Raw genomic sequence first — 17,192 nt, 5'->3', positions numbered from 1 at the left:
AGTGGATACATTCTGTGATAACCTGTTGTCTATATGACATAGTACTGTCTAACTACTGAACCATAGTGCATACATTCTCTGATAACCTGTTGTCTATATGACATAGTACTGTCTAACTACTGTACTACAGTGGATACATTCTCTGATATCCTGATTTCTAGTATATTTTTGTTCAAGTATTTATATCCAGAGTTGTCAAATCCAAAGAAGTCAAGACTACCTTGACTATCTGTCTTTTCTTATGAAGAATACAAGTGTCTGTTTTGGAGAAGGTTTATGCTTCATTTAGCTTAGCTTTCATGAAGCTGAACTTAATTGATAGTATTATTTATTGAGAGTGGCTGCCGAGGATTTCAACTCAGGTCGTTGCCACCAACCTCTCATTGCATTCCTGATATTGGAGATGTAAAGATATTGCGATCATACTTTGAGAGGGTATTGACGGAATTAAATTACTCTGTAAGAATGCATCCTTAACCCCTCAACGATGTAACCACATAAACTAAAAAAGTCAAGATACTAAAGGTCTAAAAATGGGAAGGATCAAATATTAACAAAGAAAGTTTGTTAGCTATTTGACAGTGTCACTGTCAGGTGCATACGGTGATTATGTAAACAATCTGGTGATGCAAATATATAAAATTTTAAGCTAAATTGTTTAGTTTTGCAAGTTTATGTGAAGTAAAGGTCTGGTGTTTAGTTAAATTGTCAGGCAAATAATTTCTCATACGTAACTCCCATCTCCTTGTGCATGCTTACCTGTAATTAAGTTTTCTTCATGAGCAATTCACTGCAAATTGTTTATTTAAATTCAGCCAGTTCAACCTCTTGTGCAATGTTTCATTGTAACATTACTGCATTGCATAGCAGAATTCAAAATGATTCTAATATGTCACTATGGAATGAGAAATGACCTTATCAAAAAGTATTTGTAAGAAAATTTCAATGAAGCTGGTCTAAGCAAAGAGGCAATTAGAGTTTTACTTTGCACCAGTGCAACCTATGCATTACCGTATTAACCTCGCTCTAGCATCTGGCAATTGTCTGTATGTGAGTGTGGCCATCTCCCTTCCGTAAATGCCAGCCTTTTGCGCAAGTATCGCTCTTTCATTGCTCTTAATAAAGCTTAAGATTTCAATCACTTCGTATACTATTATCGTTGTTTTTGTAATTCTATTTCATCTGTTCAACGTCCTGCACGTTTGAACTGCTGTACGTCGCTCGTTAATTCACAAACCAGGTAAGGTTTGGGGATTTAGAGCCAAACTTTGTAATGAACTGTTAAGGCTGCTGAAATTATCGTAGTGTGCTTTTAATATAAAGAATAATGTTACAGACTTTGAAGTAAGCATGTGATCAGAAAAATGTAAATGACAGTTTTGACTTTCAAAAGTGATCAGTTGTTGCATTAATTTTCGGAAAAATATGCAGGTACACTGGTGTCAATGTATGGTAGAGCATGTTAGGATAGGAGAACGTGTTTATGATTATGAGTTCAAGTGTTAAGGCCTAAGCTAAACTACACGTTTGTGTGTGTAAATGAATATCACTTAGGATATTGAAAACCCTTCAAGGAATTTGTCAACACCTTTTTTTAATTTAGTTACATTAACACATTCTTGACATGTTTGTAGAACACAAGCTCAAAAGGAAAATTTCTATGGCCACAATACATTATAGAGTTTTCAAGGACAAATGATGGTTGCCCAAGGGTGCTCCATTGTTTATAGGTAATTAAAATATCATGTTGAGTTATTAGAATTCATAAAACAGTGGATTAAGGTTAAAATATAGGACTGCACTTATGAGCTGATGTCATTATTTTAGCCATAAAGGACCATTCCACATATTAAGCATAAGTTAAAGGTGAATATAACTGGAATAACTATAGAAACATTACAAGCACTCTAATTCTTTGTTTCTGTTTTGTTGGACTAATTCTAATTCTTAGATTTGTTGGACTATCATTTCAAGATTAAAGTCTAAAGTCGTCTTTAAATAACTGTGTCTTCATCTTCAAAAGTTTAGCCAATTTATGATAAGAGTCGACTGTTTCCTGAGCTGAATGTAATCTTTTTTCCTTTGCAGAATTATGAGAAACCTCTTCTGGATAGCAGTCCACCTATCCTAGAAAGGGAGAAAGTCAAGGCAATATTTTATCGTGTCCGAGGCATATACCAATGTCACCTTATGTTTCAAATTGCCCTTGCCAGTCGTGTGAAAAATTGGGATGAAATGCAACAAATAGGGGATGTTTTTGTTGCATCTGTGAGTACATTTATCATAATTCTTTTACAGGTGGTAGTCAGTTAGTTATTTCACTGCTGACTTTGTTAATATATTCATGGGTGCTTTAATAATGCTTCTCATAAATTATGTTTCAACTTTGGCATGCTATTGATATCCGCCTCTTCTGCTAATCCCTTCCTCCATTTCATTTGCTACAAAGTCTCCTTGACGAGCCTCAAAAGAAGAGATAATGAATCCAGTTTTATCCCTTTTTGTTAACAGTTTCTTTTTTATATCTTGTGTCAATAATTCCAAAAATTTGTGTGCAGGGACATAAGAAATGTTGGTTAATTTTCTTTTATTGGCCTTGTTGCCTCCAGGGTAGACCTAGTTTTTGATGGTCTAGATTTATGTTGTAATGTCAGCAGTCATGGTGACATGTCGTTAAGTTGATGAAGTCAGTTAAGTTGATGTTGTAGAATGTAGTCATATCAAGTGCTGATACCATTTCGTAGTGGTCTCTTAAAATAAGTCATATTAATGATTTCTCAAACTTTGGTAGACCATCTGTGTAATGTGTAGTTCATTGAGCAATGTAAAACTGAAGTGAACATTTATAATAAGCAATCCAGAATATCTTAGTTTCTACTCAGTTCCACAGAAAGCAACATCCACAGTATGTTTGTTTCTACTCAGTTCCACAGAAAGCAACATCCACAGTATGTTTGTTTCTACTCAGTTCCACAGAAAGCAACATCCACAGTATGTTTGTTTCTACTCAGTCCCTCAGAAAGCAACATCCCTTTCTGATGGTTTGCTGTATAGATAAGTGAATGCACTTGACATTACTAATTAACATGTTTTTAATTTTTCCTTGGTTCAATTTGCAGTTTTCTAAAGCTATGGTTCTGGATGTTTACAGCTCTTATGTAAATAATTTTACTCACGCAATGGAAACAGCAAAGAAGTCAGCAGCACAAAAATCACGCTTCCACGATTTTCTAGAGGTCAGACTTATTGCTTTATATTTAGCTTAAATCTGAGTGTACTGGATGTAAGCAACTCAATACAACTTATGCTGTTTTGTCAGTAATGGATTATCTCCCTTTCCTGTGCTTAAAGTATTCTTGCTCTTACCAACAAGTTTAAACCAAGAGAAACATAAGTTTTTCTGTAACCTTGCTTACAACTGATATTTTGTGGATCCAGGGAACCCCCTCCTGAGATTTTAAGTATATCGTAGGAATAAACCCTATTGGAAATAGGTGCACCCGATGTGTTGCTTCAGGTAACCCCACTGTGGGTAGGGGTGGTCCTAAGTACATACAGTGAATAACCCCTTCTAGAGTACTATAAGGGAATAGCCCTAGAGGACCGTGTATAAATGTCGTGAATAAACTTCTCTTGAACTCAAAGCAAGCACACATGTTGCTTCTTGTCATATGATCAAAGTTTTTTTTTGTGTGAATAAAGTATTATTGTGACTGAAAGGTAAAAACAATGCTACTTCCAGCTGATGTGAGATGAGATGTTGGTCACTTATGCTGTTCCCTTTATAGTTATCATCCATTCAATTTTCCTTTTTATCCTCAGAAACACCAAAGTTGCAGTAATGATCGCTTAAGCTTGTACGCCTTGATGTTAAAACCTATTCAAAGGTTTCCTCAGTTCATTTGTTTACTTCAGGTAAGACTGATCTCTAGTAGGAACCATTAGTTAATGCCCTGAACACCATCTGCTTTCAGGTAAGACTGATGATCTCTTGTAGGAACCATAAGTTAATGCCCTGAACACCATCTGCCTTCAGGTAAGACTGATCTCTAGTAGGAACCATTAGTTGATACCCTGAACACCATCTGCTTTCAGGTAAGACTGATCTCTTGTAGGAACCATTAGTTAATGCCCTGAACACCATCTGCCTTCAGGTAAGACTGATCTCCAGTAGGAACCATTAGTTGATACCCTGAACACCATCTGCTTTCTGGTAAGACTGATCTCTTGTAGGAACCATTAGTTGATGCCCTGAACACCATCTGCCTTCAGTTAAGACTGATCTCTAGTAGGAACCATAAGTTAATGCCCTGGACACCATCTGCTTTCAGGTAAGACTGATCTCTAATAGGAACCATTAGTTAATTCCCTGAACACCATCTGCCTTCAGGTAAGACTGATCTCCAGTAGGAACCATTAGTTGATACCCTGAACACCATCTGCTTTCAGGTAAGACTGATCTCTAGTAGGAACCATTAGTTAATACCCTGAACACCATCTGCTTTCAGATAAGATTGATCTCTAGTAGGAACCATTAGTTAATGCCCTGAACACCATCTGCTTTCTGGTAAGACTGATCTCTTGTAGGAACCATTAGTTGATACCCTGAACACCATCTGCCTTCAGGTAAGACTGATCTCTTGTAGGAACCATTAGTTGATACCCTGAACACCATCTGCCTTCAGGTAAGACTGATCTCTAGTAGGAACCATTAGTTAATACCCTGAACACCATCTGCTTTCAGATAAGATTGATCTCTTGTAGGAACCGTTAGTTGATACCCTGAACACCATCTGCTTTCAGGTAAGACTGATCTCTAGTAGGAACCATTAGTTAATGCCCTGAACACCATCTGCTTTCTCTTGATAATGACAGCTCAGCTCCTGATAACATTTCTTGATTGGTTATGTAGTAAACAACATTCAAGTAAAGTTTGTTTATTTGATATCATAATGACAATTTTTTTGGGATATATATCTTATCCTCTTTCATCATTTACTGTTTCAATGTTTCTGCAATAGTTGTAAAGGCAAAACAATAGCTGCAGCATTACTGCTGTCAGGCTGAGTTGAATGTATTGTTTTGTGCAGTACTGTGTTTCACACAATAGGCACTAAAGTTTGTGAAACAATAGGCTGTTGGTCTGCTGACCTCTATTGTTTGATATTGTCCCAGCCTTGCTGCAGCCTGTGATTTATTACCTACTCTAGCTTTTCCTTGTGACAGAGTGTCTAAGTAGAATAGAGTTGAATTGCAGTTCCCTCTTCATCCCTTCACCAGTGTCTCTGTTGTAGGCTAAATGTGGATGTATGTAATCATTTGTTCTTTCTTCATTCAATTGACTCTGACCTGACTAAAGACAGCTTTTGAAAAATCTTCAGTATGATGTTTTTTGGTATCATGTGGTGAACACTTGCAAGCTTCTTTGTACCTCTGTTTCAGGATCTTCTCAAGAGGACCCCCTTAAACCATCCAGACCGAATGCCTCTACAACTTGCTCTTACCAAGCTAGAGACATTAGCTGGGGTGCTAAATGAAAGGAAGAGACAAAGTGAACAACGCCATGCTGTCAAGCATCTCATTAGAAATATCAATGCTAAGTTCTCCGTGAAGGTAAATCTATAAAAAGAAAAGAAAAAAGGGTCTCTGATTCCAATATTTCATTAGAAAGGTTGTTATATTATGAAGAAATATGTTTGGCGCAAACCAGATTTGCTGATTGGCAGGGTTTTCTTAAGAGAATTTTTGCAGAATTAGGTGTTGCTTTGATGGTGAAACCTGAATTGAGCAGGCCAGCCAAGTTATTGGCTAAGGGGCTCCACAGATTCATGAAATTACTCTGTTTCAATACAAATAACATTACATTGCTGTTTAGTAAACTTCTTTAATGTGTTAGAGAGAGTTACTATCGTTTGACCAAAGTTCTTGAATCATTTAATTAACAAATCTTTACCCAATCAACAGAAGATTCTTAGACGAATGTATGAAGAGACATAGATAAATATTTTAGATGTGTTTTTGTGTGTGTGTGATGTCACCTGTAGAATGTACACAGATGGTCCTCTGTTATGATGAGTTCTTTTTGTTTCTCATTTGATCAAGACCAAGATGCTCTCTTCTGAGCATGGTTTTATGTCCCAGATTTGACCTAGCATTACATCTATTTTATCTTTCAGATGGGTAATGACAGCCAAAGATGGTTAGTCAGACAAGATGATGTTCTTCAAACGGTAAGCAGTCTTCAGAATACTATCACTGTTTAGTCTATTCAGAAAGGTTGTTCCTCCATTTTCTTCCTCTGTCACTATGAGATGAAGCATCTTAAAGTCTCCACTTGTCTTCCAAATTCCCCAACTGTAATTATTTCTTAACCTTAACTGATATTGCTGAATTTGAAGGTACATCTTCTCTTGATGGTCAGAATATTAACAATATTTATCATATGAATGCAGTAAATCTAGCATTCTTTTGAAAATATTTCTAACAAATGTGGTGTACATTCTCTGAAGACTTCTAAAATTGATGAGATTTGGAATACTCATAAAATTAATGATGTAGTAATGCACGAATGTCTTGCCTGAACTTGCTTTAATATTTAACTTATTTTGCTAAATTATTTTGTGATGATGTTTTTGGTTGGTACCACCATTTTTAATTTCAAACATCATTGAAAACCCATTTAGAGGTAATCACAGCACACTGGTTCTGTAGTCATTATGGCAACATAGCACACATGTTATTTTGGTGAGGTCTACTACTTGATTCTTTTAAATTATTTTGTTGCTCATTAATTTCTTAGCTTAAATTAACTTTCTGTTGTGAATTTATTTATTAACTGACAGTGTTCTTTAATTCATTTCATAATATTTGTAAAGATATGTTAATTTTCGTTCATTTTGATATTTTGCTGCTATTTCCCAACTCAGGATGACGTAAGTTAGATACTAATTGTCTCACAGCTTTTTTTCTCCTTTTGTGTTTTTTACATTCACCTTTCATAAAGTATACTTTTTTTTCTGAGGTTTCTAATTCTTTGTCCTAAATGCCCTCCAAACATTGACATTCATTTTGAAGCAATCAAAATGTGATCTTTCAGATTAATTTTCAAAGCTGGTTTTCCAATTTGTTGAGAAATCATGGTTGTTCTCAACTTTTAATTTTGAATTTTATGTTTGAAGTTATCTTTTCCTTTGATATAAAGCCATGTCATAGTTTGTTAACAGTGCCAGTGGAATGGTGAAGAGACAAAGTTGTCATTCTCAAAGAAACAGTTTGTCTTTGGCTCAAATTGTTGTTTTATTTGTAATAAAAGAGATGAAAGTAGGGCTTACACTGATTCACAGAAAATTGAATATCACCATTCTTTTAATGATCTTGCTTAAATATTTGTGACTTTTCTACTTTCTAACTCTCTTGTTTCCTTTCTCACAATTCCTGCAAATGTCTGGTGCTGTCACTGCATGAAGCAAATCTTAACCTGGTTTTCTAATTTCTTCTGTATTTCGTTTGGTTTTAATGCTGATTTTTCAGATAGAAGGCATTATTGCAAATTGAGATAAAATAATTATTGTTGTTCATCAGAGTTTTATGTCTTTATGGTCAATTGTTGATGTTCTTTGATGTTTTGGTACATCAGTGGGATGCTTCATATGACTAACTGTTGTGCTAAACACACAGATTCAATTCATGGTTTACAGTCGCTAGCTGCCGTGTGTATTACTTGAAACCATTCTTGACCCTCAACATTGAATATTCCCAAGCCATGTCATTATTAAACTTTGGATTATATTCATTATTACTGAGATTGCAATAACGTTTACTACAAAACTGTGGAATAACTTTAGGCTGAATTCTTTTCCCATAAACTATTGAAACCAAATTAGATTGTAGGATATGTGATGTTACATATAAAATCATTTGTGATGAATTTTGTTAACATTCCAGTATATGTCTGCTTACCAAGCTAATTTGTTTGTTGTCAAAAGAGTGACATCATCCAAAATTGTACTTAGAATGTTTGTAATACACAGCTTTACAATTGTGCTACTGGACAGCTATAATATGTTGAATATGTACAGGATCTTCAGTTCTGTGACTGGCTAGTTTAAAGGAATTTTTTAGTGAAAATGGCATCCAGTCCTTCTGATCATATCATTTTTTGTCCTTGTATCGCCCTAAGCCTTGCCCTGTGATAAAATTTTAGTTTCTGTGATAAGAGTGCTGAAATGTTGGCCCGTAATGCCAGAAAATTTGAATCTAACACTGGATTACGTCGAGACGTGACATTGGTTAGACTCGATCAGATCTCACTCTAACCGTGGCTTTGTTACGATACACAGGAATGTGTACAAACTTTGTGTACGGCTGTGAATACAAAAGATCTCACTCTTAGCTTGGCCTTGATACCATACACAGGAATGTGTACAGACTTCTCATATGGCTGTGATTCAAAAAATCTCTTAAAAGATTACTAACTTGCAATTCACCGGCAAATTTCCATCTAAATCACTATTTTACTTCAGAAATATTAACTTTCATGGATACCGTGTAGCTCGTCCCTACAGAGCCCGAAACGAAGTGCCGCGATGACGTCACAGTGCTCATCATCCTCCACTGTTCAAAATATATGAGATTAAGTTGATGGTTCCAGACTGGTCTCTTGTTTAATTCTGGACACTTGGTTGTGTGACTTGTTTAAGGGTATTCCAGGAACTCAATGCTTAACACCCAAGAACCTGTTAATAGTTTGTATATTCAAAGTGACGTGTTTAAGGGTACAGTGCTGTTCCAGGAACTCATTGCTTAACACCCAAGAACCTGTTTATTGTTTGTATATTCAAAGTGGAGGCTGCATGACTGCAGAATATTAACATATAAGGCTGGTTGCATATTCATATCCAGACCACTCATTATTAGGGTAACACGTCCTGAACAACCAGGGAAGACTTCTCTTCTGTTTAATGGTTTGCTTTTTCACCAGTTGATATCAATACTTCTACATTAATAAGCATCAATTACTCATAGAATACACATCAATGAAATTACAAGTTTCTTCAGAAACTTTTTGTAGGGTCAGTCAGGATTCCAAAGCAGTGTGGAACATTTTGAAGAGATTTTAATGAATTTAAATTAAAGTTTTCTATCACCAATTTTGAATGCAGTTGAACGTTTTTATATCTTTCAAATAATTTCATAAGCCTATTGTGACCGATACAAACTCTTGTCTGACAGCATGCAATTTGAAATCTGAAGAATCAGTGTTTGCTCCTCCTGATTTATGAAACTGAAGCTACTTTTGCAGTAAAGTACTGTTAATGTCAAAGAATGTTTTGGAAATAGAATAAGTCTAAACTAAACATTGATTTGAGCTCGTAAACTTCAACTCTCAACTTCTGTCTCAATTTTATTGGGTAAAACTATTTTAGTAACATCTAGCTGGTATTTTGTCATGAGTTATGTTCATTTCAATCTGAAAGAGCATTTTTCTTCATTTTTTTTCCTTTTTCCATCTCTGTTGGTCCCAACCCGCAGTGGTTTACGCACCCCTGGAGCCAATCAGCGGGTGTTAATATACGCCTCCACGTAGGTGTCTGCATGTCATTACCCTGATTACTTGCATGTGACAGCTTTATATCAATAAGCTCACCTTGCTGCACAAAACATGTTTGCAAAACAAAAGTGAAGATAATCTGTTTAAGTGACTTCATATAATACTTTCTTGGAACGATATCATCACTACACAACTTTCCCTTTGGTAGTAATAGTTTTGAAAGAAACATTGCCAAGTGACTTTAAAACCTTGATTTTAACCATGAGGTGAGCAGAATATACTGCGATATAGCCTGAAGATGGATAATTATGTAGAATCTAGGATATTTCCACTCAAATGGACAATGGGCAAAAAATAGAGTCCTTTGCATGCTGGTTTTGAACAGAATCAAACAAGTGGAAGAATTGGGCAAAATCTCTGACTGTTTCAAAATGGAAAAGACTAGTAACCCCATGATGAATATAACACCCTTAATAATCATATTTAACCATAGATGCTTTGCATTTTGTTATCCTTCTTAAAGTTTTCGGTTTTAGTGTCATGACATATGACTACCAAAATCAAAATGTGGATTGCAAAAGTAACATAGATCGAATAGCTTGCAGGCAGAAGGGAGCTGTGTTAAATAGTGTGGACGAGAGGAACCTTCATGTACAGAAAGATTGGGAAATTAAAAGAAGTGTAGATGGTGGGATGGTGTGGGGGGGGGGTGGAGACCTACATGTACAGAAAGATTGGGAAATTAAAAGATGGTGGGATGGTATGGGGGGGGAGACCTTCAGACAAGGGAGCTGTGAAACAATAGTGTAGATGAGAGGAACCTTCATGTACAGAAAGATTGGGAAATTAAAAGAAGTATAGATGGTGGGCTGGTGTGGGGGGGGGGGGAGACCTAAAGATAAGGGAGCTGTGAAACAATAGTGTAGACAAGAGGAACCTTCATGTACAGAAAGATTGGGAATTATAAAAGAAGTGTAGATGGTGGGATGGTGTGTGTGGGGGGGGGGGGGGGGAGACCTAAAGATAAGGGAGCTGTGAAACAATAGTGTAGACAAGAGGAACCTTCATGTACAGAAAGGTTGGGAATTAAAAGAAGTGTAGATGGTGGGATGGTGTGGGGGGGGGGGTGGAGACTGGGAGCTGTGAAACAAAGAGCAACCTCCATTCAGATGGGAGCTGTGGGAAAGAACTGTAGATAGGTAGAACCTGCAGGCAGGAAGCTTTAGTGTACATGTGCTATTGTGGTGAAACATGGATGGATTTCAGGACTACAGAACCATTAGTGCACATACTTTTATGTTATTAGCATACCATACTTAAAGATTACTTTAGTATATAAGCTAAAATTTCAGAAAGTTGCTTCAAGGTCCTTTCTAATACTTAATTATTCTGAAACATTGGCATAGTCGAGCATTATATGTCTCAAGAAAATACTCTAAAGCAGGCAGTAAAAGTTTGACCTGATGTCATTTATTCAGAAGTGTACTGATGCAAGTCAGTCCATTAACAGCGATGAGCAGCTGCTTCTACTAATACCATGATACTAAGCTTTAATGCTTTTGTAACAAGGGATTTGTAATGTCAATATACTGTATGTGTCCATGTGTATGTATGTTTCCTTGGTATCAGCAGAATTATTTGTTGAAAGTTGGGCAATTGTCATTACTTGGAATATGATGTATACAGGCAAAGATTATGTGTCTAGATTCGGTTAACTTTGTAGGGTAGGGAAAGCAAGCCAGTTAAGAAGCTCTCAGAAGCTGCTACAAATCGAGACGAGCAAAGCAGAAAGGAGGTATAAAATCATTTTGTAAACTTTGTATAATGTGTGTCCTGAATTATTGCTAAATGACTTCAAAGCTACAACACACAACCACTGCTAGTCAGTCCCATTCATGAATAAACATGAGCAGCATCATTTGTCATTTCAGTTCAGCATTAGTCCATGTGATATTAAAGAAGGCAATGGAATTGGTCACACCGACATCATTACTAAATGAAACATCTGAATCATTTATTGTTTCTAGTTGTTGGCGTTGTGCCTTTGAAGTGCTAAACAGCATGGTGTATTGCACAATGAACTGTTTCAAAAGAAAATGAATTTATATCTGAGGAACAAAGTATAAGGCAAGGAGTTGGGTCAATAGGTTCCTGGTCACTTTCTCTGCATTACATCAATATTTTATGATCCTATGACTTGTCCATGTGTAATGGAGACTGTTTTCCAAGTTTAATCATAGGACTACTTGAAACTGCTAAATTTACAATTGGATTCTGTGTTGAGTTATTAACCAAAGCATCAGGTTTTATTGTTACAGTTTCAAATTATTGCCATTTTGAACTTTCAATCAAAATTATTATAATGAGAGAGTTGTACGAAACAGTTATGTTTGGTCATGAGCTGGAGAATATTTTCAAATTTTGCCCATTAGTAAACTACAACTTATTTATTTACTCTTTTTAAAAATATGAAACTTATCATTTGCCCCTCAATTCTTCAGTTACTAACTAATAAATATGCTATTATTATTGATTCTGTCACTTACCATTAATTATATGTATACCTCATTTGTATTTTAATGGCTCATAAATTATCGTTGTATCATGTCATGGTTACATCATTGCAGTATTTCATTATTGGAGCTTACATTTTACATTGGCTGCTAATCATTATCATTACTAATACCATTGTTACTTGTTGCAACATTTGATGTAACAGCATTGAAGCAGAAGAATCACAGTAACTAAGTACTAAGTAAGTAATATGGAAGTAATTAAATAATCATAATACTCTAGCCATTGAATCTGGAGTCTGCATACACCTCTCAGTTAAGCTAAAACAATAAGATAGTGAAATATCTGGAGTCAATTTCCAGCTTGTGTACACCTCAGTTATTGTGAGGTAAAACAATAAGGTAGTGAAGTATCTGGAGTCAATTTCCAGACTGTGTACACTTCTCAGTTATTGTGAGCTAAAACAATAAGGTAGTGAAATATCTGGAGTCAATTTCCAGACTGTGTACACTTCTCAGTTATTGTGAGGTAAAACAATAAGGTAGTGAAGTATCTGGAGTCAATTTCCAGACTGTGTACACTTCTCAGTTATTGTGAGCTAAAACAATAAGGTAGTGAAATATCTGGAGTCAATTTCCAGACTCTGTACACCTCTCAGTTATTTTAAGCTATCCTATTTGCATTATTGAAAATTCATTTTCTGAAATGGAAATAAGTAGATTATAGATGGAGTTTTGGAAACTTCTTAAATTGGTTGATATTTTGACCTTGTTTCCCAATAGCATAATATAAGGTTAACAAGGAGAGTTATGGATTCCCAAAAGATCGCATCATCTCTCCCATTCTTGAGCCCTTCATACGCACTCACATCCAGAGGCTTAAACAAGGCTGCCAAACACTGCTGAAAGTCAATATTAAGCTGAGAATAACCGGGCTGTTCTCTTGCCCTTCTTACTATTAAGCTGAGAATAACCGGGCTGTTCTCTTGCCCTTCTTATTATTAAGCTGAGAATTACCGGGCTGTTCTCTTGCCCTTCCTATTATAAAGCTGAGAATTACCGGGCTGTTCTCTTGCCCTTCTTATTATTAAGCTGAGAATTACCGGGCTGTTCTCTTGCCCTTGTTATTATTAAGCTGAGAATTACCGGGCTGTTCTCTTGCCCTTCTTAATATTAAACTGAGAATTACCGGGCTGTTCTCTTGCCCTTCTTACTATTAAGCTGAGAATTACCGGGCTGTTCTCTTGCCCTTGTTATTATTAAGCTGAGAATTACCGGGCTGTTCTCTTGCCCTTCTTACTATAAAGCTGAGAATAACCGGGCTGTTCTCTTGCCCTTGTTATTATTAAGCTGAGAATAACCGGGCTGTTCTCTTGCCCTTCTTACTATTAAGCTGAGAATTACCGGGCTGTTCTCTTGCCCTTGTTATTATTAAGCTGAGAATTACCGGGCTGTTCTCTTGCCCTTCTTACTATTAAGCTGAGAATTACCGGGCTGTTCTCTTGCCCTTCTTATTATTAAGCTGAGAATAACCGGGCTGTTCTCTTGCCCTTCTAATTATTGCTGAGAATTACCGGGCTGTTCTCTTGCCCTTCTTACTATTAAGCTGAGAATTACTGGGCTGTTCTCTTGCCCTTCTTATTCTTAAGCTGAGAATTACCGGGCTGTTCTCTTGCCCTTCTTACTATTAAGCTGAGAATTACCGGGCTGTTCTCTTGCCCTTCTTATTACTTATCCTTGCCGGTAAATTCCTGTTGGTTAATTCATTTCGCATTCTGCACTGTGTATAACTGTCTGCATTTATTTTCAATGCACTGTCATCAAATTTGGTGAAAAACTACTGTCACTGCTTCGTCCATCAATTCGCTAAATCATCGCAATGCATGATGGGAAATTGTGAGAATTGTTAAATAACACTAATTTATTTTTATTGTGTTGCTTGATAGGAGATAAAAAGTGAGTTTTGGGAAAGTTTGTCAACTTTATTATTATAAATGCTGAGGTCACAACTTGAGCAGGATTGGAGGTTAAAACAGAGCTTACAGAGAGTATTGTCATAATGGCTATTGAGGGGTGAGGAGGGGTGGGGCAGAAGTGGAGATTAAAACAGAGCTTACAGAGAATATTGTCATAATGGCCATTGAGGGGTGAGAAGGGGTGGGGCAGGAGTGGAGATTAAAACAGAGCTTACAGAAAATTTTGTCATAATGCCCATTGAGAGGTTGGGGGGGGGGGGGGGAGATGCAGGAGTGGAGGTTAACATTGAGCTTACAGAGAGTATTTTCATAATAGCCATTGTTGTTGTAGTAACATGTTAGCCATAAAATATAAATATGTTTGTATTCTATCAAGTCACAAGAAAAGGGATGAGTGTGTTAAATTGTTATTATACACATTAATTGCTGGTTGATTTTGTATCTTCAGACATACGACAGTCATGGTGAAGAATTGAAGTGTAAGGAACGACGATTGATTCTCCTAAACGATCTACTTGTTTGTACCACTCCAATAGCTAAGTGAGTATTGTACATCAGACAAGTTCAGATGCAGTTGTTTAAGGAATTTGGCTAATTCTCTACCTTTCATCCTTCACAATTGAAGTGAGTATGGTGGCCGGAAGTATAATAATGCCTTCCTCTTTGACTCATATATTGTTTGAGTATGCTAATTTTTGTTTAAGAAAATATTGAAGTGTTAGTTTTTAAGATATGTGCCCATGTTTGAGTTTACAGTAGATACAGTGCTTGAGTTTATGTGAGTTTACAGTAGATTAAATTTTGTTTATTTCCGTAGTACAAATTCATCTGGATTAGATGCACCAAGATACAAGCATAGATGGAGCGTCCCACTCTCTGAAGTTGAGATTCTGGAACCCAGTTCAGATGGAGGAGATGTTTTGGTGTCCAAAGATGTTGGAAGGATGACCATCACAACACAACATATGGATGAGAATGGTAAATTTGAAAAAAGATTTGAAATCATTTTCTCATATTATGTTATTACTAGAGCCATGATGAAGGCTGTTATTGCTAGAGTCAAGATGAAGGCTGTTATTGTTAGAGGCAGGATTAAAACTGTTATTGCAAGAGTCAAGATTAAGGCTGTTATTACTAGAGCTGAGATGAAGGCTGTTTTTAATACAGCTGAGATGAAAGCTGTTTTTAATAGAGTAAAGATGAAGGCAGTTAGTGTCAAGATACTGGCTGCTATTGTTAGCATCAGTATGAAGGCTGCGATTGCAAAATTCAAAATGAAGGCTGTTATTACTACAGCTGAGACTAAAGCTGTTATTACTAGAGCTGAGATGAAGGCAGTTATTATTACAGCTGAGGCAAAAGGTGTTATTTCTAAAGCTTAGATGAAGGATGTTATTACTAGAGCTAAGATGAAGGCAGTTATTATTACAGCTGAGGCAAAAGGTGTTATTTCTAAAGCTTAGATGAAGGATATTCTTACTAGAGCTGAGATGAAGGCTGTTAATGCAAGAGCTGAGATGAAGGCTGTTATCACTAGAGCTGAGATGAAGGCTACTTTGACTAGAGCTGAATCAAAGGCTTGTATTACTATAGCTAAGAGGAAGGCTGTTATTACTAGAGCTGAGATGAAGGCTGCTATTACTAGAGCTGAGAGGAAGGCTGAGATGAAAGGTGTTATCACTAGAGCTGAAATGTAGGCCACTACTGTTATTACTAGAGCTGAGACGAAAGCTGTTATCACTAGAGCTGAGATGAAGGCTGTTAATGCTAGAGCTGAGATGAAAGCTGTTAATGCTAGAGCTGAGATGAAAGCTGTTAATGCTAGAGCTGAGATGAAAGCTGTTATCACTAGAGCTGAAATGAAGGCTTCTTTGACTAGAGCTGAATCAAAGGCTGTTATTACTATAGCTAAGAGGAAGGCTGTTATTGTTAGAGTTAATTTCATATCACCTTCATGACCAATCATGTTAACCATGTTTTTGTCAAGAATGAGACCTTTCAAAGTTTTGTGGTTAAGATATAAAGTATCACACATTGGTTTGGCTTTTCTAAAGTGACTGTTCACCTTGACCCAGAAATAGTCCTCTTGCACTCAGCCCGGCATCAACATGGCAAGTATGAGATTTATCTAAGATTCCCTCTTGATAAATAAGCAAAGGAAACTGTATCTATTATATTAAATTATTCAAATGTTTGCACCTGCAAGACTATGTGGGTGCTTTAACAGCTCAGTTGGCATACGTAGTGACTTCCCTTTTATGAGTATTTTTAGTCCAATGGTTATTGCACATTTATATTAACAGTTGTAAAATACATTTTTGATTCCTTGATTTTGATTCCAACTGGTGATTGTGCATGTGTATGTATGCATGCATGTGTGTGACTCTTGCTTGTAAACACGGTAGCTCAAAGTTAAAGGTGGATTAACTTCATACCTGGTAGAAGGATCTGTCTTATTGAGTTCAAGAAGGCTATTGTCTCTGAAGTTCAGTGGTCATCAAGGGGTCCAAAGGTTATCTCAAATGGTGGAAAATTGACCATATTCTTAATATGTTTCATAGTGTTTCAACAATGTCATGTAACTCTCAACAATTGTTAAAGGGATTTGCCAGCTCAAAAGTGGTAAATGTGTCTATATTTCACATTTTTCTTTCTGGATATTGAAACATTTTGATTTAAGATTCTATATTGTAAAATCCTTATGAGTGAATGACATGGTTGATCCCCACAAGGGATTGCTACAAATCTTTTCTGGTTCTCACTAAATTCTTGCACAAATTTTAACATTTTTTAAATTTATATTATGCAGAAAGCAATTTGAATTTTGAGCCAATTGTATGCTAACTGGCCTCCTGGTGTTACACATAGTTTAGTTACTTTGAGAAGAGAATTTAATCAATTTATTTCAGTTCCTTGTCTCATCTTCCCCTTCAGAATATTTGTATGGTGGCTCTACACGGCAGCTGTACCAGGAACGCAATGACCTTATGCACGACCTGGCAGTAGTCAAGCAACTCGGTGCAATGTTAAGTAACCTTAAGGTAACTAAATAGAGCTATAATAATATCAATGACCTTATGCACGACCTGGCAGTAGTCAAGCAACTCGGTGCAATGTTAAGTAACCTTAAGGTAACTAAATAGAGCTATAATA

The 17,192-nt window shown here is 36.4% G+C and overlaps 1 protein-coding gene across 6 annotated transcripts in view; it reads left to right on the top strand.

Annotated features, from left to right (window-relative positions):
* LOC139975675 (rho guanine nucleotide exchange factor 10-like) overlaps positions 1 to 17,192 on the top strand; it is a 137,852-nt gene that overhangs the window by 93,389 nt on the left and 27,271 nt on the right. For 4 of the 6 annotated variants that reach the window (XM_071983776.1, XM_071983780.1, XM_071983777.1 and 1 more), the window contains 9 exons: positions 2,089 to 2,268; positions 3,120 to 3,236; positions 3,823 to 3,915; positions 5,443 to 5,613; positions 6,177 to 6,230; positions 11,274 to 11,345; positions 14,488 to 14,579; positions 14,857 to 15,017; positions 16,974 to 17,080. In XM_071983776.1, coding sequence (XP_071839877.1) covers positions 2,089 to 2,268; positions 3,120 to 3,236; positions 3,823 to 3,915; positions 5,443 to 5,613; positions 6,177 to 6,230; positions 11,274 to 11,345; positions 14,488 to 14,579; positions 14,857 to 15,017; positions 16,974 to 17,080 — 1,047 coding nt within the window. Of the gene's footprint in view, positions 1 to 2,088; positions 2,269 to 3,119; positions 3,237 to 3,822; positions 3,916 to 5,442; positions 5,614 to 6,176; positions 6,231 to 9,531; positions 9,583 to 11,273; positions 11,346 to 14,487; positions 14,580 to 14,856; positions 15,018 to 16,973; positions 17,081 to 17,192 lie in introns of all 6 variants that reach the window. The other 2 variants (XM_071983778.1, XM_071983781.1) reach the window with 2 other exon arrangements.

Source organism: Apostichopus japonicus, chromosome 11, assembly GCF_037975245.1.
Source record: "Apostichopus japonicus isolate 1M-3 chromosome 11, ASM3797524v1, whole genome shotgun sequence".
NCBI classification, from domain to species: Eukaryota; Metazoa; Echinodermata; class Holothuroidea; order Aspidochirotida; family Stichopodidae; genus Apostichopus; species Apostichopus japonicus.
The sequence above is the reverse complement of the archived record's forward strand: the minus strand, read 5'-3'. Positions and strand labels throughout refer to the sequence as shown.